Source organism: Chaetodon auriga, chromosome 7 (genome assembly GCF_051107435.1).
Source record: "Chaetodon auriga isolate fChaAug3 chromosome 7, fChaAug3.hap1, whole genome shotgun sequence".
NCBI lineage: Eukaryota > Metazoa > Chordata > Actinopteri > Chaetodontiformes > Chaetodontidae > Chaetodon > Chaetodon auriga.
Genome location: NC_135080.1, coordinates 9,555,816 through 9,581,559, shown reverse-complemented (window position 1 = coordinate 9,581,559; position 25,744 = coordinate 9,555,816). Strand labels below are relative to the sequence as shown.

Genomic DNA, 25,744 nt, shown 5'->3' with positions numbered 1-25,744 from the left:
TGTCATATCCAGTTTGGCCACAGTCCATACCCATCCTCCCACTGTTTCTGCCCTCATCTGCCCCTCACTCTTGTTTATCAGGGAGTACAGGAGCATTTCGTCTAGGACACGGGTGGGCAGGGCAGCAGACAGTCAGCCAGACCCACAGGAAGTCTTGGAAGCACTGCTGGGCCCAATGCCAGCGTGTTGGCAATCTCTCCATACTCGTCAGACTGCAAATATGCTTAAAATGTTGCCTCTACAGAGAAGTGCGGTGGCACTGCATTACATAATATAGTTAGGGATTGGACTGGAGGGATAGAGGAATACAGAGGAAGCAAGGGAATGAGCTAATTTAGTTTTATACCGAGGCATTCTCATGTGTTTGTGTTGTTTACTTGTTGAGGAGGGAGTGTGTGTGAGGAAAAACAGGCAAGGGCATAGATGGAGGCAATTAGGATTAGTTCTGAAATTGCTGGGCAGAGCATGATATGCACACAGACTCCAATAAAGTGAAATTGGATTCAAAGTTGAGAACATTCAGAACATTTCTCTGGTCATTTTAATTTTAATCCGACCTAACCGGACTGACCAGGACTCTCCCAAAGTCAGTCTCTTCTTCCACCACAGCTGCTTTACAGCTGTGGATCTGTGAGCTTGAATGTGTTTGGCCAGACAGCACATGATGTAACACTGCAGGGTCCTTCCTCAGCTTTCAGATTTTGTTAGTGCTGGCAACGGTGTGATCGGAAATTAACTCGGTTCAAGTTTAAGCCAAGAACCAGATATACAAGTTCTCTTCATGTGGGACTTGTTGTTCCAACAAGTCTCCTCTCAGTCAAGAAAATAGGACTTATAAGTCATTATTGAATAATAATACCGAATTGACTGTGATATGGCAACACCCAGTGAAACTGCGAAATGGGGTAAAGTTCATTTGGCATGACATAATGCTGAACGTTTGACACAAGGGGAAATAAAAAGCAAGAGAGATAATCAAGGGGATGTACAGGTATATGTGAAAGGAAACGAAAGAAAGAACCACGAGAGATGTTTGGTCTGTGGCAGGGTTGTTTGCTCTCAGTGTTTGCCGAGAGCTGCCGGGCAGATACTAGAGAGGGGGAAGGCTCCTCCAGGTGCGGTATCGCCTCTGCGAGCCTTTATACCAAAACAGTCTGAGAAGCTAGGAGAGGTAAGGAAAGATGGCCTCTGAGGATTTCTGCCTGCATGTGGGATTTGGTAAGTATAATGAGAATGTGCCCAGGGTCATAGTGGTTCTTTTTGGCGAAACGTGAGATGCAGGCATGTTTTTTTAATCCAACCTTAACTTTGGTTTGACGAAGCCACAGGCTCATTAATTCAACAACCCTCCACACCCAGTCCATTCCAGAAGATTCCTTTGTTTCAGTCTTATTTAAATATCTGAGGACCAACTCTCGCCAGCCACATACCAACATGCACATGGGCTTCTCTTTCAAGCGTACAGTACGCCTTCTGTACGACAGAGCTGCCCATTTTACCTTTAGAGTTTTGTGGATGCAACTAATGTCCACTCGCCCTGTGCCTCTTTCTTCAGTGAATCTCATTCTGTTCCCATTTTCTACAGCAACTTCATTGGTTCTGTATTCAGTGCGGTATGCAAAGTGCTCTTTTCTTTGTGTGTGATTACAACAGTCGCGCACACACACATACACACTCACCCATGCTATAAATGCAAAGGCCCCAGCATGAAAAAATCAGAGTTGTCAAACAAGTGTGACTCTGTATTTGAAATCTTTTCATGACTTTCTTTTCAATTTTTTTTTTGCCTCACCAATTGTGTTTTCTGTTTAGGTAAAGAAAAGTGGTCTGTCTGACCGGATGAGTCAGGAGGAACGCAAAAGACAAGAGGTGGGAACCATATTTCAAACTTTGTTTTGTTCAGAGTGCACATAATCCAGTTTTGGCTTCACGCACGCTAAGTTGAGCGTTACCAAGCACTGGGGGAGTATGGCTGTCCATTGTCGGTCCAGACCAATAAAAAAGCCATTAAAGGAACACAGCAGGAAATGTACGTCATGGACCATTATATATTTAAAGCAGATGCATTGTAAAGGGGAGGAGAAGGACAGATGTTCCAATAAATATTTATCTGAAATCATGTCAAAAGAAGAATGACAAGACAAATGAGTGGTGTGTGCTTTGGTTAGCTTCGCATTGTTTTTTTAATGGCATTCCAAGTGCGATTATAGAGAACAGGCACGACGAGCAGGTTCATGACAGAGCAGTCCGTGAGTCAGGATCCAATGAGGTGACTGAAGTCACAAATGGATGTAATAAACCGAATGTCGTGGGGAAAACAAACATGACCCGTCCTGCTCACTTTTTTGGCTTCCGCTCTCTTTTCTCCTTCATCAGGCCATTTTTGAGGTGATCTCGTCGGAGCACTCTTATCTGCACAGTCTGGAGATCCTGATCCGCATGTTCAAGAACTCCACAGAGCTCAGCGAAGCCATGACCAAGACTGAACACCACCACCTCTTCTCCAACATCACCGACGTCTGTGAGGCCAGCAAAAAGTGAGCGTGTAACTTTGCTGGTAGAATTATTATCAGATGTATATTGTTATGTGTTTTCATGTTTGCTACTCTCAGTGACCAGGCCTTATCATAAGTGTGTATTTTTAGCCGGCTCTCACATATTCCCTACAAGTCTTATCAGTGTTTGTGGTTTCCGGTTTTGGCTAATGAGCGAGATCATTTTCCTATTTAACTGGACAGCACAGCGATTGGCAGCGCACACTCGTTCTGTGTGAGGTGTGTCTGTAAACACTATTTACTGTATGGTAATGCCATTCTTTCAGCCTGACTTTCCAGCTTCAGTCAGACTTGTTTTTCGGCGTGTAAGGGATCATGGCCAGGCAGCACTGTTCTGTGTGTATGTGAGGTCAAATGCTGATAGACAGAAAACAGAGCCTGCGAAGAAGCGAGGTGCCAGTTGAGTGAAACAAAGAACAATTTAGCTTAATTATAGCTGCGTTATCGACACGAACATTCCTCGCTGGATGTGTCAGTTCTTTGCCTGTTTTTATAGGTTAGCGTAAGGAAAATGCAACAGCCAGAATTTGCTGCTACGAGCCCTCTGAGTTTAGCCGTCCGTCATGATTCATGGTGAATGCCTGTAGACTATTTAATCACGTTCATGGCCAGGTAACCGTGAACTTCCAAGGATCCCATAAACTGATGGAAACACTCATGCATGAGAGGCCATGAAAGTTGAGACTGATGAAAACTGCTGCTTCAGCAATTACCGTGTTTCACCGGCCTCCATTATTACTACAAATGATTGACAGGCGAATTTTAGACCCCATATGTTCCTTGTTAGGTTCATATGTGTCTTTTCTTTTAATCATGGTATCGTTTCTAATGTTTTTTATGAGATCACTAGTCAGTATGATAATGGCTCCAAGTGCAACTGTGATACAGCTGTTCAGTGCCTGAATATTCTCAGGTCAGCGTTCATCATGATAACAGCCTTAAACGCTGGTCTGAAACTGTTCACATGGCAGTCCCTCTGTGAAGTTATTGCTGCAGTGATGTCAGTCTACAAGCCTGCTAAAGACTCAACAATTAGTCCAAGGTTTACATTCCTCTCACACTTTACCTCCCTTAGTCCCAAGTTTAGTGAGCCTACTGTGCCAGCAAGTTGTTGCAGAGTTTTCAGGGTTATTCTCAGAAACCCGGCGTTAATATCACACCGTAAACCTCAGCTGGTACCAAAGCAGTGTGACATTTCTAACAACAGCACAGCCAGGTCAAATGCATTGAGTGCTCCGAATACCCAGGGTGCTAATTTCTCAGTGTGAGCCCTCAGCTGGCGACTTACTGGAAGCTCAGTGTAAATAAATCTAAGCATGAAATGAGGTTACACTTGTCTTTCTGTTGCTTAGCTGTGAGTCAACCCAGAGCTGGAAAATGTAAGTGTGAAAAGCCTTTTTAACACCATCTGCTGAGTTTTGCTTTATCGTGGCTGTCGTAGTGAAGATGTGTGTGTGTGTATCCATACATGCAGAGCATTCACAGCCATCCTTGTGCAACTGTTCGTGACATTTGCTCAAGGATTCCATGTCAGGATTGGAGCTGTGGAGGAGGGGGCTGACCCATTGCAGACAGTATGCCATCTACATGTGCATTGATTTATCTCTGTTATCAGAATGAAAAAACAGCTTCTGCAAATATCAGTGCTCACTTTCTGCAGCCTACTAGGCACATGTGGATTGACATGGACAGTATTTGTACATCTATTTCCACCTCTTTGCTACTGTGCGTGAATGGTGGAATGTGTAAATTCCTCAACAGTTCCTTCCTGCGTTCAGACGTGCTGCAGCCCATCTCGCTCCTATACACCGGCCACACACGTTTATGTGATAGTTTACCCTCCCCACCTGAATACCTAGACTTGCATAGCTCCAGGGAGTAAAGTGGAGGGCAGAGAGAAGCAGGGACAGCAGCTCCTGAGATAAAGATTGGCTTGCAGCACGGGTTAAACAAGATGTTTTACTTGGAACAGATAGTCAAGCTCTGAGTTTAGTCTAAAAGAAAATAGCAGAAATATCTCTGTACCTGCAGGCTTCTATGGAGTCTGTGTGTGACAGTGAGTGGGAGGGATGTTGACTATTTTAAATGCAGGTGTGTTGCTGATTGTATTTCACTTGCAGCCTTCGGATATGACATACCTCATTACCATCCATCATTACCATAACATATTTTATTATTACAAGAACATACTGTGATAGGGAGGGAGCATGTCTCTGAAGGCTGATACATTTTGGAAGAACTCTTTCATTTTTATTTATTATTCTTGGTTAGCAGCGTAACTTTGGGCATATCCCTTTTTTTGTCAACCTGATTGAGCTCCACTGCCTTGACCTCTTCCATCATGACACCATGCTGTTACCGGGGTCAGCAATTTTTGCCCCAGGATGGAGCACAGCCTGAACTTGAGCAGCCTTGACCTGTTAAAGCCCTGAATACACCTTTAGGACATTGGCCTTTGTGTTTTCTGCTATCCTGTGTACACATGCCCTCAGCAGAAAGGGTATAGTTCAAAGACTCCAGGGTCAGGCCTGGATACAAGGCTACTTGGTCACAAGAGGCATTGCTTCCCATAGATAGTCATAGCACAGTGTGTGTGGAGTAGATAGGAGCTGGGTAAGGGCACCAGAGGTGCTTTTGCAGATGAGCTCAAACCTGGCCCAAGCAGTCAAGGTCAGCGTCCTGTGTCTGTGCGACAGCTTCCTGTTTGTCACCTTGGATCCTGCATGCTAAAACACTTATTCTCCTGAGGTTGGCCATGTGGCGTGCTGTTGAACCGGCCATCTGGTGGTGCTCAGGAAGAGGAAAAGCCTCTGTGTTATGGTTAATGGTAGGCTATGTCTATTTTAAGAGGCGGGGAGTTCCTCTTTTGTGATCTTGCAGCGGGTTTAGACGAAAGGTGTTGGCAGTGCTTCCTGCCTTCCTGACTTTGTGTCTGTATATGTCACTGTATCCTATATTTTCCCCCGTGTGGGATGACTCATGATTTGATGCTCCTGACTCAAGCTGTTACCATGTATGGTATGAATGCCTGACATACTAACCTGCATTTCTCCTGTATTCAGGTTCTTTAAGGAATTGGAGGAAAGACACCAACAGAACATCGTGATCGATGACATCAGCGACATCGTTTGCAAACATGCTCAGTCTAACTTTGACCCCTACATCACATACTGCTCCAATGAGGTCTACCAGCAGAGAACCCTGCAGAGGCTGGTGTGAGTGACCGAGCAAACGCACACAAAACAGATGCTGTTATCATACCTCTCGTGGATTTGATCCAACATGACTGTTCTGACCCTCTGAACCAGGGAGTGCCACTCTCCCTCCTGCTCATTTTTTCCTCTCTCTCTTTCTGAACACCCAATCTGCCTCCGATCTCTCTTGCAGGTCTAAGAATCCAGTTTTTAAGGAGGTGCTGACCAGGATAGAGGGCCACCCAGACTGCAGGAACCTCCCCATGATCTCCTTCCTCATCCTGCCCATGCAGAGGATCACTCGCCTGCCCCTGCTCATGGATGTGAGTGCATTCAAGACATACAGTAGCAGGAGCTTAGGAATTCCAAGACTTTCGCTCTTGCGCAACAGTTTGTTTATTCATGCTGCCCTGACTCATTATATGTAGATTGCATTGTAACCTCAAAGATGTTTGTATGACCGTACATCATTCCTTAATAATCTTAACTGATTGAACTCCTCCTTCTTCCTTGTAATGTTTTTGTTCTTCTTCGGTTTCATGCTTCCTTTGGCACCACATTATTCTGTCCCCACTGTGCCTCCCGCTCTTCCTCCCTCTTGCTCCACTTTCATCCTCCTCTCTCCCATCTTCTGTCAGTGTCTCCCAAGGGACTCTGGGGTTTATGCTCGTACATTCAGAGGCTTTTGGATCCTGAGAAAGTTTAGTTTCAATTCACTTCTTCCCACAGCTTTCTTAAGGGCATCAATATCTTATCATGCTTTTGATAGCATGTGGTATCCATGGGTGCAATGAATTGTTGTGGGTTTTTGTGCATGAATCTATCTTATGTGTGATTTTTTTTTTTTTTACATTATAAATGAGTGTAACTGATTTGCGCCCTGACTCATTGTTACAGACAATTTGCCAGAAGACACCTAAAGACTCAGCACAATATGAAGAGTGTAAGAAGGCTTTACAAGGAGTCAGCAAGGTGCGTGGCTCAACCGGAAAGGTTACACACACTCATTCTGGATTTTATGCTTCTATGCTTTCTTAAATTTTCACTTTCATCTATGCATAATATATCTGTACATGTTGCTATAGGGATGCTCTGCCTCTGACATATGAGACTAGGATTAGGCTGCAAAAGCAAATTTCACTTCTTGTGTTTGATGAATTTCAGCACATCAATCAATAGCATGCAGGTACTTTAGAATGAATTGATGCAAAATGAAAAGCAAAAGGTACTTTGTCCATACAGTGTGATTAACGGACAAAATGTTTGTGTGTGTGAGCAGGTCGTAAGAAAGTGCAACGAAGGAGCTCGCACAATGGAACGAACAGAAATGATGTATACCATCAACTCTCAACTGGAGTTCAAGATCAAGGTATGGACGTGGTGTGGAATATGTCAAACTGTTACACGCTTGCATCCTGGATAGTATTTTCTTTTAAACCAACAAAGCACCTGACTATGAATAATAGTTCAACATCTTAGGATGTGAGCTTATTTGCTTTCTTGCTGAGAGTTAGATGAGAGGATCGGTAACACTCATCAGGTGGTTAGAATAGATTAGTATAAAGACCAGAAACAGCCTGGCTTTGTGTAAAGGTCACAAAATCCGCCTATCCACACACTGAAAGCTCACTAATTAAATGCAACCTGTGGAGTTTTTGACCTCCAGTAGCACCGTGGAGTTTTGTGAGTGGATCCCTGTTTTGTGCACATTCTCAGGGGTGATTCAAAACATGTTCCTCTCAGCCAATTCATTATTTCATTGACCAACAGGTGGCAGTAATTTGGCAAGATATGCAGCGGTTTGCCTGCAAATGCAGGAACGAAGAAGACTGTTAGCTTTGAGACAGGAAATGCATTCAGTACATGTTTTAGACCTCAAAACATGCCACAGGGCATTATTGGTAATTTTTTTAGTCTGAAGTGTACAAAGTTTTTTAGGGGATGTGTGCATTTCGACCTGGTGTCACACTGTCCAAAAAAACACCAGAAGAGCTGCTAACATTGGGTGGATTTCCTGACTTTGGACAGAGCCATGCCAGCTGTTTCCCCATATTTCCAATCTTTATGCTAAGCTAAGCTAAGCAGCTACTGGCTGTAGCTTCATATTCACAGAGTGGTATGTATCCTCTCTGCAGCTGCCACATTTGGGATCCACAGATGTCTAGCGAACATATTCTCAGTCGGCATAGCCAGCTGTTCACACATGCACACACAAATTGTGATTTAGCATTTCCCGACAGCACCAACACTACAGGCAGAAAATACGTGATGTGGTTAGATTTATTTCCCTTTCCTGTTTATCGCATTCTCCTTCTTCTCTTCCTCCAGCCTTTCCCGCTGGTCTCATCCTCCAGGTGGATGGTGAAGAGAGGCGAGCTGACCGCGTTTGTGGAGGACAGCGGCATCTTCCTCAAGAGGACTTCACGGCAACAGGTCTATTTCTTCCTCTTCAATGACGTCTTCATCGTCACCAGGAAGAAGAGGTGAGCCTTTGATTTAGCTGGTGCGAGTGTGGCCTCGGTGTGCAGGCTTTGCTCATAACTCACCTGTTCTGACATGTTGAGTGAGAAAGTGTAACCAAAACCCTTTGCAGTGACAACACCGTGTGTGAGTGTATGAAACACATATGACCATGACCCTGAGCACAGGGTGTGTCATTTTGCATTCTCCGTTCTCGTGTTTTAACTTGTCCTTGATGAAATAACAGCAAAACTGAAATACAGGAAAAACTAGGGGTGCAGCTGATCAGAAAACATATGGTTTGGATCATAACACGGTTTTGAATCAACGATCAGATCGATTTCGGATCAGCAAGAAACAGATCATGGATCAGCTGTGTTCTGCTCACGGTGTGGGGTCTTCATCAGCAGGGTTGAGGACGATTTTTAAGAAATAAAAAGAGGGATTGACAGCTGCAGACCCACTGTATAAGCATGTGGTTATGGGTGTGTTTATTAAGCTGAACAGGTGCAGTTACCTGAACCTGCTGCGGCTTGGCATTATGAACCTGAGCCTGTTTTTCTGAAAGTTGTCGAGGTTTCAACATGTCCTGCTGCCATGAATCATCTGGAGCGAGCAGACCTGCTTATTGTCAGACTGGTAGCGAGTCTGCTCTCCCTTCCTCTGCTTCCTCTAGTTTTAGGCAAAACCATGAAGGGAGCCATAAAGAGGACTTCCTGGAAATGATATGGCTTTCATTTGCACATTTGTGTTTAGTGTGGGTGCGTGCACGTAAGTCTGTCTATTTTCGCCAAAAAAAATCCCTTCCCGTTCATCTCCCTCTGCGTCTGGAACTGATTTCACCGCCACTCGCAGACTAAGAATTCCTAAGAATCATTAAAAAAAAAAAGAAAGGAAACATACCATATGATATTTTTCAGGGAATACGATCCAGGACGGCAGACTCCAGCAGTGCGTGGTGTCAGGCCTGTGTTTGGAAGAGGGATTTGGGAAAGGGAGTGCTCCAGAATCAGAGCGCGTATTTGTGCGTGTGTGTGCGCTTGAATGGGAGAAGCTGTTATAATATTGGTTTGTACCGCGGGGAGCGCTGGAGCCCTGCTGTGGCACGCTACTCGACTGCACTCCATCTGCAGTAATCAAAACAAAAACACACCAGGGGTACGCGAGGGCTAGCCAGGCACAGCCAGGTCACAAACCCTCCCAGACATAATGCTTTCATATCTCTTTCTCTTACCATCACGGGTTTGTGGGGGGATAGCTTACTAGCACCTAGCCGCACTCATGTTGCCAAATGCAATAACGGCATGTGCTTGAACCCTCACTTCTGCTCCTCCTTTTTCATAAACGTACACGGAAAGGTCACAGCACTTACACGGTAGAGGGAAAACACACCTATGCCCTGAGAATGTGTTCAGTTTTCTAGGTCCGTGTTTTTTGATATTCAGGGGAAAGAGACCTCAGATGTGTCATCCTGTGTTAGCTGAGTGGGAATCCATGAAGTTAGTGCTGTCTTTGGCTGGGGTTTAACAGTATTTAACTGGAAACTGGTCGAGTATCCATAAAATTTAATTCTTTCAGATCTCTTATCAAGTCTGTATTGGTTCAGCTTTTAGGCACCAAAGCCACAGATTCTCTAGCTCTGGTTTCTCCTCTCAAATATCTTTGGATTTTTTTTTTTTTTTTTACCATTTTCTGACATTTAACCGACCAAACAATTGAAAAAATAATTCTGAGGTTATCACGCAATGAAAATAATTGCTAGGTGCAGCTTTGTAATGGTTATATACAAACAGGAAATCAAAGTTTGACATGTCAATAAGAGATCCGTTAGACACCCAGCTCAATAAATCTGCTTATTTTATCAGCTTTGAACTGGATCCTAAATGGAGCTGGTTATTGGAAACCATGTCAGACTGGGCTATTGTCACGCAGCGGGGAAAGTGTTGATCTGCTGCACTCTGGTTCACAGGAACACTTACATAACACTGAGTCCACACCAGCTGGCTCCTCTCTCATCTTCACTTCCCTCCTTTTTCCTGTGCGATGCCTGGCATCATCGAAACATTCTGTATTGTTAAGGTTGAGATTTACATCTCTCTCTCTTCTCTTGTTTTTTTTTTTCTTCTCTCTGTCATTTTTCCTTTCTTTTCGGGAGTCATGACCTTGTGGGTTTTTTTGGCGTATGTTCGTGCAAGCCTCTAATCCCAACACTTTCTGTTCTAGCTTTCCTCCCTCCCTCTGTTTGTTTGACTATGCTATAGTCTCAACACTCCGACTCTGCACCAGAACATTATGCTCTTACTGTGTGTGTGTGTGTTTGTGTTTGTGTGTGTGTGTCGTCATGCTTGACTTGGAGTCTTATCTCAGCATCTCTCTGAGGATTTGTGTTAAGTCTGCCCCTCTGCTGAAGAACTGTTTGTACACTGGTTAGGTGGTAGCTGTGATGACATGAGGGAGATGCCTGCGTTATCTCTACCGGCAGACTGATCTTCATTCCAGCGAGGTTGTGTGTTTGTTTCTGTGTGAAGTAGCTCGTGAGATGGCCAAACGGTAGATTGGATTTCTCTCTCTCATTGTTTCAGTTTTTAACGTCTCTCGCTCACATTTTGACGTAGCATGTCTCAACTATTACACACCTTCATTCCTCTGTTTAGCAATAACCCAGCACTGCATGCCCTCCTCCCCGCACACATGAGAAAACTCACCCCACAAATACGCAGATTCCCCACCCATCCTGTTGCCCACTGTCATGTTAATGGAATTCCAGGCATTTTACCTGTAGGCCAACCAGCAGCCGAAATGCTGATGAAACCCCCAAATTCACTTTCTTTGAGGAATTGATCTGGGATCATTGGGATTTTGTTTTACTGAAACTGATTATATTTGAAGGGATTCGATTCCAACCAGTTCAGTACATTTTGGTTAATTAATGGGTAAATTAATGGATTTTTAAAGGGATTGTATGCTTGGTTTAAGGTTGTTTTTTTTTTTTAAGGGATACAAGATAACAGTACACGTGCCCCTCAGTTTGCACCTTTTAAATTCAGATACGAAGTGAGAGGTTCATCCCAATTAATATTTCAAGGTGTTTTTAATGGAATAAGGTGTTTTTAAAGGGTAAAAACAAAACGAACTGACCAAAAACTTTCCATTTCCATGAAAAATTGAGGCGCTTTGAAGATTAAAATTAGATGACATTTCTGTTGTTATTGGGCAGTTTTGAGGCTTATTTTACCCCTTAAAACACCCTTAAACTGTGAATATAATCCAGTCAAAATATCTGATTTATCCATTGATCATTCCCTTTGATAAAAATGTCAAGCTGTGGTTTTACAGGGAGAAACTAGGGCCTGGCTAGCTGCTCCCCCGTTCCCAGTCTTCTAGCTGGGCTAAGGTAATGACTCCTGCCTGCCCGTGGTATGAATCTTCCCTTTTAACTCTCGGCAAGAAGGCAACTAAGTATATTTTCCTTTTCTGTTCAGCTTCAGGTCAGTGCGGTCAGCCAGCACGCTGAGCAGCGTGTGGTTTCAGATGGATGCAGCTTTGGCGCAAACACTCTCCTGTCTTACGTTTTCTATGTCCATGCTCGGTTTCTGCCCACCCCTCCGCTTTCATCTGATTTTTATCTCCCTGTGCCGTCTTTCTCCTCCACCAAGAGGTCTCAAGTGGTCGTGGGCGACATGCTTTAAAGTGATTGATTGGTGGACAATAGTGGTTGATGCGTAACAGTTGAACCTTGTTGAGAGCCTCCCAACCGTGACAGTGGATTCTCCAACCAGTCATGACCTAAGAGAGTCTTGTGTGTGTGTGTGTGTGTGTTTGTGTGTGTTCAGCATGAATGTGAGCACTAATGGACATGCTGGCTCACAAGAAGCTGTTTTCCTGTCCAGTAGCTCCTCAGCTTGGCTGCTGTCTCAGTCTCAGGTTGATAAAACACATATGGGCTGAACCCAGAGCACGATGAACACACACGCACACACACACACACACACACACACACACACACACACACACACACACACACACACTTTCACTCACAATCAGCTCCAGATGTTTCTAACCAACTCTGTGCATGGGGGTCGTGCTCAGGTAAAGGGTACTCATGGGAAATGTAGGCATGCACTAAAGGAACCAGGGGGCAGCTGATTTAGTGGGAGGACATGTGAACAGCTGAATGTTTGGACCTTTGACTGGCACAGAATCTGAGACCTAATGTGACAGCTGATTTATTAATCCAGGTGAGCTTGATTAACTGCGCAGCCTCGAGCCTCTCAGGGGCTGAATAGCCGAGCTACAATGAAACCAGATCCCTGCTGAAAACAATGAGCTTAAATCTGATGTGTCAGAGGGAGGGAGGAGTGGCGGAGTGGTGGAAACAATATGTTAAAAAAAGAGTCGTATTATGTGCTTCAGATGAAGTGTTGCACTCATTTCTTAATATTTCAGCAGAATTATCTTGTTTTTGTTTTTTTCCAGCGTTGCGTGTGTTTATATTATTGTCAAATCTAAATGAGCCAGTAAGACGATTTAATGATTTAATAGAATACTGGAAAAACAAAGCAACAACAGCAAAGTATATTTTTATTAAAGCTCCAGTTGGTGGCTGGTGTACCATGTCGGGGCAGAAACAGGAATACAGACTGTAGGATTTGGGGCTTAAGGGCACAATACACCACTTGTGGATTGGGGTTTTCAGCAGACGACCACAGCAACCATTTGGGAACAGAGGAGCACAAATCATCCAAAAATTCTAAATGAGGAGCAATCGTCCGTTAAATGATCCGGATGTTTGTCTAAATGTTTGTGAGGAAAGTCGAAAAAAGGGGAGAAAAACTGCTGAATTCATGTTTGTGTTTGAGTACCAACCTGCCAAAGGTCTATCTGAATATCTGGATATTTAGACCTTTGTGATATTTATGTGTAACCTGAAGTAAACCCTGTTACAGCTTTATCTTGAAATTACATGTTCGGTTTTTCTGGTGGGAAACGGTTCTCATTAAAGCTCCCTCTCTCTTTCAGCGAGGAGAGCTACACTGTGATAGACTACGCTCTCAGGGACCAGATCTGGGTGGGTTCCTGCCAGCCCGAGGATCTCAACCTGTCACCGGTCAGAAGCACCGCCAGCATGCTGAGCTCACGGCAGGCCGGCGCCAACCACCTTTTCCGCCTGCGTTTCCGGAGCAATCACTCGGGCGAGAAGGTGCCCATGATCCTGGGGACGGAGCTGCTGTGAGTGCAATTTTTTAGTGACCTTTGTCCCTCTAAACTGTGCTTTTTTTTTCTCTCACTTGCGTTTCAGTTACAGATTTACTGTCCTGCTGACACGACGTTCCTCTCACATTAACCCTGCACCATCTTCACGCACGTAGTAGTCCAGTCATTAGGCTTGATAGGTTGGTTTACAGTGAATCTGTTTATTCTAATTTTCTTCTTATGGCTGAATGCTCGTCAATAAAAAGTAGATCAGGCCCGACTCTTCTCCCTGAAATAGACTCCTGCTTCCTTATCTTTCCTTTATGTGCTCTGACATGCTTTTTACCTCGAGGTAAGAAAATCCCATTCCCCAGCTCTCCTTAGCTCTTGTTTCTCAGTCTCTTTTGGACCGTTACTGGTCACAGGGATATTTAGTTACATCTATTCTCTAGATAAAGCCTGAGCCTTACTGCTGGTTGTTTATAAGACCTCGGAAATGAAGTTTATTAGTCTGTTACACAGTCACACTGTCTGCAGTCGTGCTCTCACACAGGCCGGCTGCACCAGATAATTGTTTTGTTGACAGAGCGTCTTCCAGCCCGGCCGTCTATTCCAGGGAAAAGCAAACCTCTTTGTTTAAAGTCTGCTGGTTGTAGCTGAAACTTGTTGCATGTGCAGCGTGAGTGATGGCTCACACATCTGACCTACAAATAGAAGATTTGAAGTTCCTTGAAATTCATGGCTGTTGCTGTGTGGCTAAAGTTCAGACCAAACCCCCCTGATTCCATCTCTCTTTGTACAGTAAACAGAGTGAAAAGCGAGGTTGTTGAGATAGATTATATAACCCGCACAAACAAAGGGGATCTGTCATATATTGGGCTTCATACAGGGTTTATTTGTTCGAGTCAGCGTGGATTTGCAGGCCATGTGCGCACACGTACACACACTCAGTTTTCACTGTAATTATTTGCTGTGGTTCAGGGCTTTGTTAAGGAGTGTTTTCATATGCACGGGGCCCGTTCCTCCTCATTCCTGTGTAGTCAGAGAGCCTCCCTCTGTATTGTCATTACAGAAGGTGTGGTTTTCAGTTCCACTGTACAAAACACTGCCTTCAGATGGCTCTGGGCTCTTCTAACGCCTTTTTCTACCTTTTTTTTTTGGGGGGGGCATCTGTTCCACAAGCGCCTATTGTGATGATTTAAACATGTTAACCTTACATCAAAGTGCCAGTTCAAAGAATAAGTTCTTTTCAAGGCGTCCTAACAGCAGCTCAGTAGATGGTGACAGCCAACGCAAACATGTCAAAGAAGCATTTGAAGGAAAACAAACACGTGAAAGCTTGAGAGCTTTCCTACGTCGAAGGCGAATCAAGATGCAGCTGCATTTCGTGAACGCTCCTCCACATCACTTACTGCAGTGGTTCTCCACCACTGTTCCCTGTGATCTCTGTCCTCCTGTGACCCCTCATCAAAGGCTGTGTGTCGTTTCACTGGAATATTTTTTAGAGGCCTGAATGTGTGAAACTGTGGAATTTCACAAGGAAAAAAGGATGAAAGAAAGGTCCGAAGTGCGCATATGTGGCAGAAATCATCTTTTAACTCTGTCAGCTCGCTGATCCTTGCAGGGGAACCACTGAACTACTGGACATCTCCACTGCACCGTTTATTGTCCCCTGTTGCTGCTGAAAATTAAAGCTAGATTTCTTGCTGAACAGCAGTGTGAACCTCTTATATTAGTCTAGTACTAAGTGGAACACTGACAAAGTGACTGCAGTAATACTGTAAAGTGTCTGCTGTGGTCCTGTGTAGGAGGGAATCTCAGTGACTTGACTTAAAAATGCTGCCCACTGAGCTTTACATACTGCCCATGTATGTGTGCATGAAGGGGTCTCCTCATCTGACTGCCCCCTCTGTGTAGTGTGTGTTGTCGTGGAAAGCCCCTAGACTCCCTCTTTTAATAGCTTGGATTTGGGGCCCTTGGCTGAGCTGTAATGGTCTGTGTGTGTGTGTGTGTGTGTGTGTGTGTGTGTGTGTGTGTGTGTGTGTGTGTATGAAGGGTGCAGCGCTCCACTCGCTGTAGTGCTGAATGAGCGGAGGAGAGGAGACCCCGGCAAAGAGCCATTGTTACAGTGGTTGCTAGGCATTGTTTCAGCTGCTGCCTAGCAGCGGGCCATTGTTAAGTGGGCTGTTTCCCACGACTGTCCCTCCGCCCCCGACTCTTCCTCACAGTCCCGCGTCTCATCTTTTAGACAGCAGCCAGTGTCTGCTCTTTGTTTGTGATGACCGGAGAAAAACTTCCTCTTCCTCAGGCCATTCATCCCAATTTAGTGATCTAACCCAACATGACACATGGAAGTGGTGTTACATTAGTCAGCCTATTTTGGTCTCCTATCAGAGTTAAATGAAGCAGAGAGGACAATAACGAGTACTGAGGCTTTCTCGGGGAAAGAGTGGGGAGAAGGGATGATTATTTTCATTAATGGTTAAACTACTTCTCGGTTTGATTAATCGTTAAATCTGCCGAACACGAGTACCCAGATGTCTGCAAATTCCTTATTTTGATGGAGCCACAGGCAGGGCTGAGATCAATGACGTTTTTTCTTTTTTACATAAATTAAATGTTTGGTCAATAAAATGCCAGAAAATCATGAAAAATTGTCGAGAGTGTAGCTGTCGAATTTAAAGGTTATACTATGCAGGAATTGTCGGTAACAGTCGTCACTGCTGTGTCACCGTTTTTGTAGCTTCACCTTGAATACGTGCTGCTTATCGTCTGGCACCTGGTAGCTACCTTTTTAGAAAGTCCCAAGCTGCACACCTACTGCCCAAAGGTTGACACCCAGAAACCTCCTGACCACAGCAACATAAGTAAATGAGGGCAGATAAATACACGCCACACACGTCTAGTGGGTCATGATCGAGAGGGATCATTTTTGTATAAGTCTGTACATTGTTTCTTGGGAAAATCCTGTGTAGTAGACCTTTAAATAGCTTGTTACGGTCAGCTAAGTTGTCACTTGCTGTCACACTTTGAAAGACCATAGAAATGCAGGCCTACTTTGTGCATGATAGCTCTGTTAATGAAATGTAACAAATGAAGCAGGAAATTATTAAAAAAAAAGCCTTCAGTGTAGTGGATAAATGATTAAAAAAGCCATGTTTCGACTGATGTTGGTCTTCGTCGGAGCTCTAAAGACAGACAGCACAGGTATGGCCTCATCTACATTGTAGCAACAACCAGAGAGAGACGATCACATGACCCAGATGATGATATTACAGGTGGAATTTGGTATATACGTATATCATTTTTCACGAGATCAGTATACTTTACTGAAGAACGAGTGGCTGTTTTGCACACCCTTGCATATGTCGCTCACTCCATCAGTGAATTTAAAAGCCGCTGAAGTCGGGCTCCAACGTGAAATTCCACACATTCTCACTGCAGGCGGGTCTGTGTTTTTTCTTTTGTGGTAATAAAAGTGGTAGAAACGGATTTTTCTCGTGAAGGTCAGTGTGGGCGTTTCTGCTTTCAGTTCCACTTGTTCTCTACCTGCGGACCCCTGAAGCCGATGCCTTACCTGTGTCTGTCCGCCGCTGCGTGGGGTCTTAAGAAGCACACACGCAGCAGCTGGATCTCTGACCCCAGCAGTGACATAATACGACAGGAATTCAGACAGACAGCTGGATTGGAGATGGCACAAGGACGCCTGTGTGGCTGCTCTCCCCACAGGCCACAGGCTCTCTGGCATTGGTGCTGATTCTCTTCTTATTCTCTGTGTCCTTTTGTTTGGTGTGCACATGCCAGCGCGCCTTCCCCATGACCCTGATGCCGTGGCCTGTCCAGACTCGGTGAATAGCGCTTCTCTACTAGTGGAACAGAGCAGCTACAGAAGTCTGCAGCAAAATAGTTCTGTTAGTCAGATATGCAGCTATAACACAAAGCAGCGCCGGTTACGCAACAGCCCCAACCGGAGGAGGGAGTCTGGACTTCTGTTGCACTCTTTGGCGTAGTTTTTTTTTTTTTTTACTCTGATTTCGTTTCTGTTATTGTTTTTTACTTTCTCACTACGTCTGCTTTCATTTATATGATAACAGGAAACTTGCTGATGGGAATCGTTCCCTCTGCTGGGAGTTTCCCTGGCCGGACAGCTCCGGCCAGAGGGATGTTGGTTTTTTTTTTTTTGCCGGTCGAGTAGGAATTGTACCCGACCTGTGGTTAAGTGGAAACAAGGGAGGGACTTGGTTGAGAGTAAACAAATTGATAGGAGGGAGCAGAGAGGGTTGGGAGGAGAGCGGGGGGGGATGAAAAACAGAGGTCTGGTGGTGATTTTAAGTTGGCCGAGGAGAGAGGGTTAGAAAGAGGCTGTCATCACTCTCTATCTGCTTGTGTGAAAGAGGTTTTGCAGTGCAGCAGCGAGGCCTCCTCACTTTTCAGAGGTGAAACAAAAACCTGACAATAGATTTATGATTCTTGGCATTCCCTTGCACGTTACGATGAACGGTGAAAGGCAGAGGGAGCTTTACTACCATGAATAGACTGATCCTGCACAGGCCTGTAGCCATCCAGAGGGGAAGAGGGCAAGCACCTGCTGTTTGTGCATACGCAGTATTCACACGCCTGCATGTAAGCGCACTCTCACGGTCTTTTTTTTTTTTTTTTTTTTTTTTACCTGAACCACGTTTGTTATGTGCCTCACATTCCCCTGATAACCATTAAGCGCCTCTTGAAAACATGCCTGCCCTCGACGCACTGAGTGCATGCACGTTAATAGTTTTGATAAAGTATTTCAGCTGTTTCAGCATGAGAGAGCGACCTGTCAGGATGGTGCGATCACGTATGCGCACATGTATCTGACTGTCGCCATGTGTGTCCAGCTGTCAACAGCGAGGGCTAGCAGCTGCCTTTCCCACAGAGCGGCCACGAAGGTATTTTCCTCGTGGGATGTGCCGTCTATCAGCCGGCATGTAAAGCACGCAGGACAGATTAGAGAAGTCACAGTGGTGGATGGATCCCCAAAACTACCTCCAGAGAATACCACCTCCTGACTGGCTTTAGAAATAAGATGCTAAATGTCTATTAAAGTGTGTGTACAGTAGTTAGTATGTGTTATAGTAATGGAATTGGTCGCTGAGTGAGGCCGCCTCCTCTTTTACCTCCTCCACCTTTCTCCCTTTTTTTCCTGTTGTATGCTTTGGACAATTATAAGCTTAAAATGTAAAACCAAAGATTTGCTGCTCCTAATCATCAGTGACTAATGTGGATATGATGTTTCCTGGCAACAATGTTGTTCTTTTATTTTTCGTTCTTTTTCAGCCGCGCGGGCAGCACGGTTTTATGGATGGCCATGTTGGTCAGTCAGTCCACTATTTTGGTCCAGTCTGAAGAATCTTCTGTTTTTTTGTGACGTTTTGTACAGACGTTCATGGCTCTAAGAGGATGAACACTAATCACCGGCAGGTTGACTTTCAGGGTTATGACAACAACTATTTGACAGTTTGCCATGAAATTAGGTACAGACATTCACACCCCCCTCAGGGTGAATTGCAGTAACCTGTATAATGACTTGTGTTATCACCTGACTTCTCATCGAGCACCATTAGCCTGAGCCTCAGCAGTACTTTGTGTGTGAACATGATTAACTTCAAATCCGCCAAACCTCTGCGTATTAGCCCTGTCATGGTTAGCATGACAGTGCTAATACACAGCACATGACAGTGCAAAAAGCAAAAGATATAAGAAAATAATAAGAAAAGTTAAGTCAGCAGCAGAGCAGGAAAGCTTGAAACAGACACCAAACATGAACACTGGAAAATATGCATGAGGAAAATGATTGATGTCACTGTACTAGTGAGTGATTATGTCCGATCTGGACTATGAACCCAGGAAATATTTAAATGTCAGCTGCATTGTTGAACGTACTGAAAAGCACCGGAGAGAGGTGATTGACCTATATAGGCGATTGTAAAATCTGTCATTCACCTCAAAGGTCGCACTTATTACGTTGTGGCTGCACATCGACGGTCTTTACGTCACTGATTTGATCGACAGTAATAGTTCTAAAAGTTAATGGTGATTTCATACAGTCCAGTTAGTTGTTGAAGGATGACGTGATCCCTCCATTTTTCCAGCTTGTGTGTCCTGAAAAGGATCAAACCAGCATGTTGTGTTCAATGGGAACACAATAATGAGGTCTGACTCATGGGACTTGCCCACTTGAGGTCCATGTGAGGCCCTCATGAAGAGCGTCCACGCTCTGACTGCCTGTGCCGGTCGTACCCATCCGCTGAGTCACAGAGGGCCTCGATAACCCCCTCTGGTCCGGCCTGAACCCCCTTTCTAAACCCCCGCCACCTTTCAGTGGGAGAACAGGTGAAATAAGAGATAGAGTTTCTTGGAATCTGACCTGCGACTCCACCTACTTTTTTTTCCCCATGAAATACACATGAGAGAGAAAGCAAAAGCAGGTCTGTCCCCTTCCGAGAATCAGCCTTTGTGCTCGTTCTCTCCCACTGGAAACTCACCTCTGCTCTCTCATTGACGGGGGACAGAAAGGGAGGGAGGGAAGGCGAAACTTGCTGGGCAACTAAATTATCCCATTTGCCTCAATAGCTCGTGAGCTAGCGTGCGTGCGAGCCCGCTTTCATGTTTGATGTCGCTTGGCTTAAATCGATTCGGGCCTTTGTAGCTGCTCTCAGAAACAGCTGTGGCAAAGTATGCGCCACATCTGTAACGCAAAATCAAAACAATTAAAGTCCTTCACCCACAGTTAAGGAGGTGAGCAGCTTCCACGGCGCCGTCAAGTTCTGAAGTTGCTAAAACTCAGCGTTGGTGTTCAGAACTCCTCGAGCCAGAGCAGTTTAATAACTTGTTCATGTGCTGTTATGTGTGCTTTTAGGAATGAGCGCGCTCGATGGATCAGTGCTCTGGGCCAGAATGTCAACAAGAAGTGTCAGGACAGAACCAGTAAGTTCCCACACGCACACACTGACCTCTACTTTTAGCCTGTTGCACCACCTTGTGGTGGTTTGATGTATTTTTTTTTCTCACACTGATTTCAAAACAGTTGGCTTGTTAATTCAGATGTTTAAATTAGGCCGGTGTATCGTAGCTGAAGTGTTTCATTCTGCTTGTTGTTTCAGACGCCATGCAGGTGGAGGTGATTAGGACTTACACAGCCAAGCAGCCGGACGAGTTGTCCCTGCAGGTGGCTGATGTGGTGCTGGTCTCGCAGACTGTGGAAGACGGTACGTTAACTCTGAGTGCCTCTCCTGCCTTTCCACTCCCCCTCTTTAGTATTCCTCTCATTTCCCACCTGTTTTAACCGCGTCCTTTCATCATGCACTCACATACTCTCTCCTTTTCAACACCTGTCTCTTCTCACAAAATAGATTTTATCCCCGTTTGAAGATGTGGTTTTATATCTGCGCAAACATGCGGAGGCCAAAGGTCATTTTCCTTTTGGTGACCATGGCAACTGGCTTAAAGAACAGACAGCGCCAAGCATCAAAAGCAGAGAGTCAGCAGTCGCACAAAGGGACGCAGCACACCCCTCAGTTTTCACGTATTGATACAATTTCTCCTCTCAGGCTGGTATGAAGGTGAGCGTCTGCGCGACGGGGAGAGGGGGTGGTTCCTCGCCGAGTGTGCCGAACCAATCACGTGCCAGGCCACCATCGAGCGCAACATGCAGAGGATGGACCGCCTGCAGGGGTTGGAGACTAATGTGTGAGTAGGACGAGCCGGCTGCTTAAACCACGGGGGGATTTTTTCAGCTGTTAAAGAGACCCTTTGACACACCGGTGACCCAGACAAACGAGTTCAGTCACAGCATCAGCGACCTGCCTACAGGGACCACGTGGGACCAGTATGTGAGCTGCCTGGCTGCTGGACTCTGCAACGGGATAAAGATGAAGACGTCTGCTCGGCGTCCACTAAATATCAGGCGTACTGTCCAAGTTTCAAGGCAAAGACTGTGCAGAACAAACACAGTGGAAGAACAGAGATTTGCTTAATTACCGACGGGCCCCTGTGTGGGCGGGATGGCTCAGCAGTGGGATCTGTCACATTCATTAATTCTCCGGTCGGTTAGAAAACTTCACACCCACTGCCAGAGCCACTGCTTTCAACACCCTGCTACATAACAACTGTTGGCGTGAAGTTTGTAACTTTTTTTTTTTTTCTAAACATATTTTTTGAGTGTAAGTGACGTGCAATGTAATAATTAAGACTACAGTACAGCTGTAGCAGGTGAAGTAGACCAAGCAGTGTGAAAGTGACCGCAGCCTGATGTGCGCTTTGTTCATGAGGCTCAGGCCATGTGATTAGGCGCTTCGCCAGTAACGGCAACTATGAAGATGCTGATTGTAAAGGCGAGAGGGTGGGATTGGCAGCTTCATACAGTGTGTGGGTTAGCGTGGAAACTCGCACAAGTAGCATCTGATGGCAAGTGAAACTATTATGATACTTACAAGAAAATACAATACAGCTGAGCTGCAAAAGAAAAAAAAAAGCTCTGTGTCTGAAGCCTGTGGCACTTTGTGTAAATAGGATAAGTCATAATGAATTGGATAATATAAAGAATTACAGTCACCTGGGAGGTAGAATCTCATCTGTCATCCATGGGCGAAGCAGAAGGGCCAAGTGTCTATTCTGTATCTTGTTATTTGTCACCAGTTAATGTCAACGCCATGAATCAGACCCTACATTGGTGGCACAAATGCCATTTTTCTCTCTGTCCACTCAATGATTTGGACAGCCTGAAATATCAAACACACTTGATGCCAGCCAGAGGTGTATATATAAATACCAACCCCCCCCCCTTCAGGATTTATATCTGTGATGTTACAGAGGCAAGCTGAAATTAATTTGTGTGTGCTGCTGATGGTGAGACCCGAAGGGAAGCGCGGCCCTGCTTTTAATGTGATTGTCCAGTGTGAGTCATCTTTTTAGTGTTGCCATGCCCAGCCAAAGGAAACAAATGGCTCGCTCAGTGTGGCGATAACGCCATCTATCAAGCCCGCTGCTCCGGCCCAAACGACGACCACAACTGTTGAGCTACACGAAGCCAGGTATGACGGTAGCGGACGGAGCACCCAGCAGGAAGGACGGGACTATCGGGACTCTCAAGTGAGCAGACGAAGCTTTGCATTTGCACTCAGGGAAAAGTAGCTATGTGATACCACACATCGAAGCATGAACTGATCTTTATTTCAGTCACTTCCTGAACTTGTAACTATTGTAAATCATGTGTGTACATGTAAATATGTAAAACAGCCTGAATTGTAACATGTATCTTTTCCAAAATACAGATTTATATTGCAGAAACTTGCTTAAGTCAAGCTTTACATAGTTTAATCGATCACCATAAATAAAAGCTTCATTGTTTGGGGCCTGTCATGTATTCCCTGATTAATGTGCTGTCTCTTTTCCTTGAGGACCACTGTTAGATAGACCAAAGAAAATTACTCACTTGATGGTACGTCCTGTCTTTATTGCACAGTCCATTAAGGGACATTCCTGAAAAACAAGAGCTCAGTTTAATGTACAAACTCAACAGTAAACAAAACAGCTACTGAGCGTATTCAAACATGGGCTGGTCCCTGTGAAATAATGAACGAATAGGCCAAAAAAAAAAAAAAAAAAGCTAGGACTCATTCAAGTGCGTAACATTCTCCAGTACTCCTGCCTCCTGGGTTTGGCCTTAAACACCCACACTAACATTTCTACTAAACTCCGTGTCCATGGATGCAGTCAGTCATTTTCCAGGCCCTTCTAATCATCATCGTCATCATCATCCTCTTTGAAGTGAATGCGCTGTCCTCCCGGGGCAGACCCCCATGGTCTATCGTAGCCCTTGGTGCCGCCTGCAGGCTTCTCCTGGGTGGTGATGAGGTCTATGATGGCTGTGATGACAGCGCAGTCTTTGGACTGACGGTTTTGCCAGTCCACGGGAGCAGGGTGCCGGATTTTGTCCTCCAGCAGAGAATCCAGCTCTCTCTTTAAACTCTGTCAAAAAAGAAGTGAGCCAGGTTAGTAAAACTTATCTCACAGTGACAACAGCTGCGTTGAGCGTGTCCTTTGCTCACCTTAACAAGGTGAGCGATGCGTGCCGGGGATCTGAAGACAATCCACTGGTCCACCGCCACGGTGTCCTGGTCCTGGTCCTTCTGGATGGTGATGTCCCCTCCGAAGAACAGCAGTGAGAACGGGGACACCTCGGTGCAATCGTACAGGAAGATCTGAGGACACACGGAGAGATGTCAACAGCGCACGCCGTCAGCAACAAACAAGCGAACACACTCAGTGACAAGAGCGGCATCATTATGACACACCGGGCCCGACAGCTACTCTGTGGTGTGGGCTCAAAGTGTCCCATTAGTGAGGAGAGTTTGAAATGTGTTTCAGTGCCTCCAGTGTTAGGAGAAATGTCATCATGCCCTGTGAATCTCGCAAATGTGTTACCCTGTTTTCCATCCATTTTCCTCCCCGTGCTACACTGACAGCTGCTTATGTAGAGTGGTTAGCCAAAACGAAAAATAGCAGCGAGTCCCGAAAACAAATCACACAGTCAGTATTTTTCACAAATTACTGGAAAGTCCGACTGTTGCGGACAGAAAACAGAAGTGATACTCGACAGCGTGTGTGATGTGCTGATCTGTATGCACGCGCTCCCATAGGACGCCTACGTCAAAGGTGAGAAGCTGCAGACGTCACATAAGCAGCAGACTGTAGTCAAACAAAGTCTATTTCAGCTTTGAAGGTAACAGACGGAAGTGTTGGAAGTTTGTGTTCGAGAGAGGTAGAGAAAGGTGAAGGGAGTGGGTAGGAGATAAGGAGAAAAAAAAAAGACGCAAGGAGACAGCAGGGACGACTGCATTTACCCCATGAATGTGTAATGTAATGGACCACCAGGGGCAAGTGCGTCAGAGGAGATAAAGTTTAGCGTCATCCCTCACTTTCTTTCTGTTTTTTTTTTTTTCTACGGCCCTGGTCTTCTGCTTCCGTCTCTCTCCGTAAACAAATGACCTTCACAATCTCGCAGTCTCAGAATACCTCGCCTTTATAATAGACACAAACCCACAGCATAGTGCACGAAAACTCTGCACGCTTCAAAGACGAGAAAAGAGAAATTAATGGCGGCAATAATGACGGTGGAATTCGGCGGAACACTTTTCTTCATAAAGACGAAGGCAGCAAAGTGAGAGACAAAGGCACAGGCAGCAATCAGACGGGACATGAAAGGTGTTTTTTCTGCAGAATGGTAACATTCACAAAGAGACACAAGCACAGAAAGAACAAAGACGCACGGATGGAGGGGACGGAAAAAAAAACGAGAGTGAGAAAAGAGGGCCAAAAAAGCGAAAGGGAAAAATATAGAAGGGGGGAGAAGAGAGAGGGCGGCAGTCAGGGAGACGCATTGACCGTTTTGCCCCCACCCGCCACCACCTCTTACATTGTGTCTGGAATGGAAGCTTTGAAGCGCAAGAGCCTTTGAGAGGGAGTTGAAAGGCAGCGTTTTAATCAAATATTCATTCAGTGTAAAGCTGGCGTGGCACCACAGCCAACCTTTAACCACGGCTTCCTCTTTTCACTCATACACAAAACCAATCAGATAAAGCGGCCGTCATGCGCCCCACGGTAAAAACACACAACATTCGTACGACAGTGTCGAACCACAGCGTAACGCAGTCCCACGTCCCCTCGTCCACTCACGCTGCTCGTTCTCATCTTCAGGTGGTAGATGAGCCAGGTGTAGTTGAACTCAGTCTCTTCCGCGTTGACAGATTTCGGGTGGATGCACACCTTTCCATCAGCCTGGGTGTACACCTTGGGCCTGGGGAAGATAAGACGAGCAAGAGTTTGTCAGCAGAGACGTGAAGACATTAAAGGGGAACTCCACTGACGTTACACATTGAGGCATCTTTATACACGTCTCGGGGAGTTCTACCATATGCATGAAAAATTGTATAAAGCCTTTTGTTTGAGGCTGAAGCCTGTGGAGTTAGAAAGGAAATAGCAGCTACTAGCATAACACACCCAAATTTGTACATCCATCAGGTAATGGAGCATAGATTGAAAAATGGCAGTAAGTCTGGTTCTGCTGCATCGAGTCTCTTTCAGCTGTCCATTGTGTGAGCACTCTTTTAATAAGCTTCAAAGCTTTACAGAGATTTCCATCTTATTTCAGTAAGATATGGCTGTATTGTATAACTCCGCTCAAAATAATTCCATCATTTTCACATCTACACACACCCGCTACGTGTGTGTGTGTGTTTGTATGCAGCAGTTATTGCCCAAATACTTTGAAAATTCCCCATCACCAGAAAACATTTCGTTAAGATC

General features: G+C 45.2%; 2 protein-coding genes across 2 annotated transcripts in view; one reads left to right on the top strand and one right to left on the bottom strand.

Moving 5' to 3' along the window:
- LOC143323065 (rho guanine nucleotide exchange factor 26-like) overlaps window positions 1–22,893 on the top strand; it is a 26,341-nt gene extending 3,448 nt beyond the window's left edge. The window contains exons 5-15 of the mRNA XM_076734653.1: window positions 1,813–1,869; window positions 2,377–2,537; window positions 5,618–5,770; window positions 5,943–6,072; window positions 6,647–6,721; window positions 7,029–7,118; window positions 8,078–8,232; window positions 13,229–13,438; window positions 20,298–20,365; window positions 20,542–20,646; window positions 20,989–22,893. Of these exons, the coding sequence (XP_076590768.1) occupies window positions 1,813–1,869; window positions 2,377–2,537; window positions 5,618–5,770; window positions 5,943–6,072; window positions 6,647–6,721; window positions 7,029–7,118; window positions 8,078–8,232; window positions 13,229–13,438; window positions 20,298–20,365; window positions 20,542–20,646; window positions 20,989–21,131 (1,347 nt within the window). The 3' untranslated portion in view covers window positions 21,132–22,893. The remainder of the gene's footprint in view (window positions 1–1,812; window positions 1,870–2,376; window positions 2,538–5,617; window positions 5,771–5,942; window positions 6,073–6,646; window positions 6,722–7,028; window positions 7,119–8,077; window positions 8,233–13,228; window positions 13,439–20,297; window positions 20,366–20,541; window positions 20,647–20,988) is intronic.
- Window positions 22,872–25,744, bottom strand: part of dhx36 (DEAH (Asp-Glu-Ala-His) box polypeptide 36) — a 21,591-nt gene continuing 18,718 nt past the window's right edge. Inside the window, exons 24-26 of the mRNA XM_076734652.1 lie at window positions 25,115–25,235; window positions 23,488–23,640; window positions 22,872–23,407 (exon numbers count right to left, since the gene is read on the bottom strand). Of these exons, the coding sequence (XP_076590767.1) occupies window positions 23,174–23,407; window positions 23,488–23,640; window positions 25,115–25,235 (508 nt within the window). The 3' untranslated portion in view covers window positions 22,872–23,173. The remainder of the gene's footprint in view (window positions 23,408–23,487; window positions 23,641–25,114; window positions 25,236–25,744) is intronic.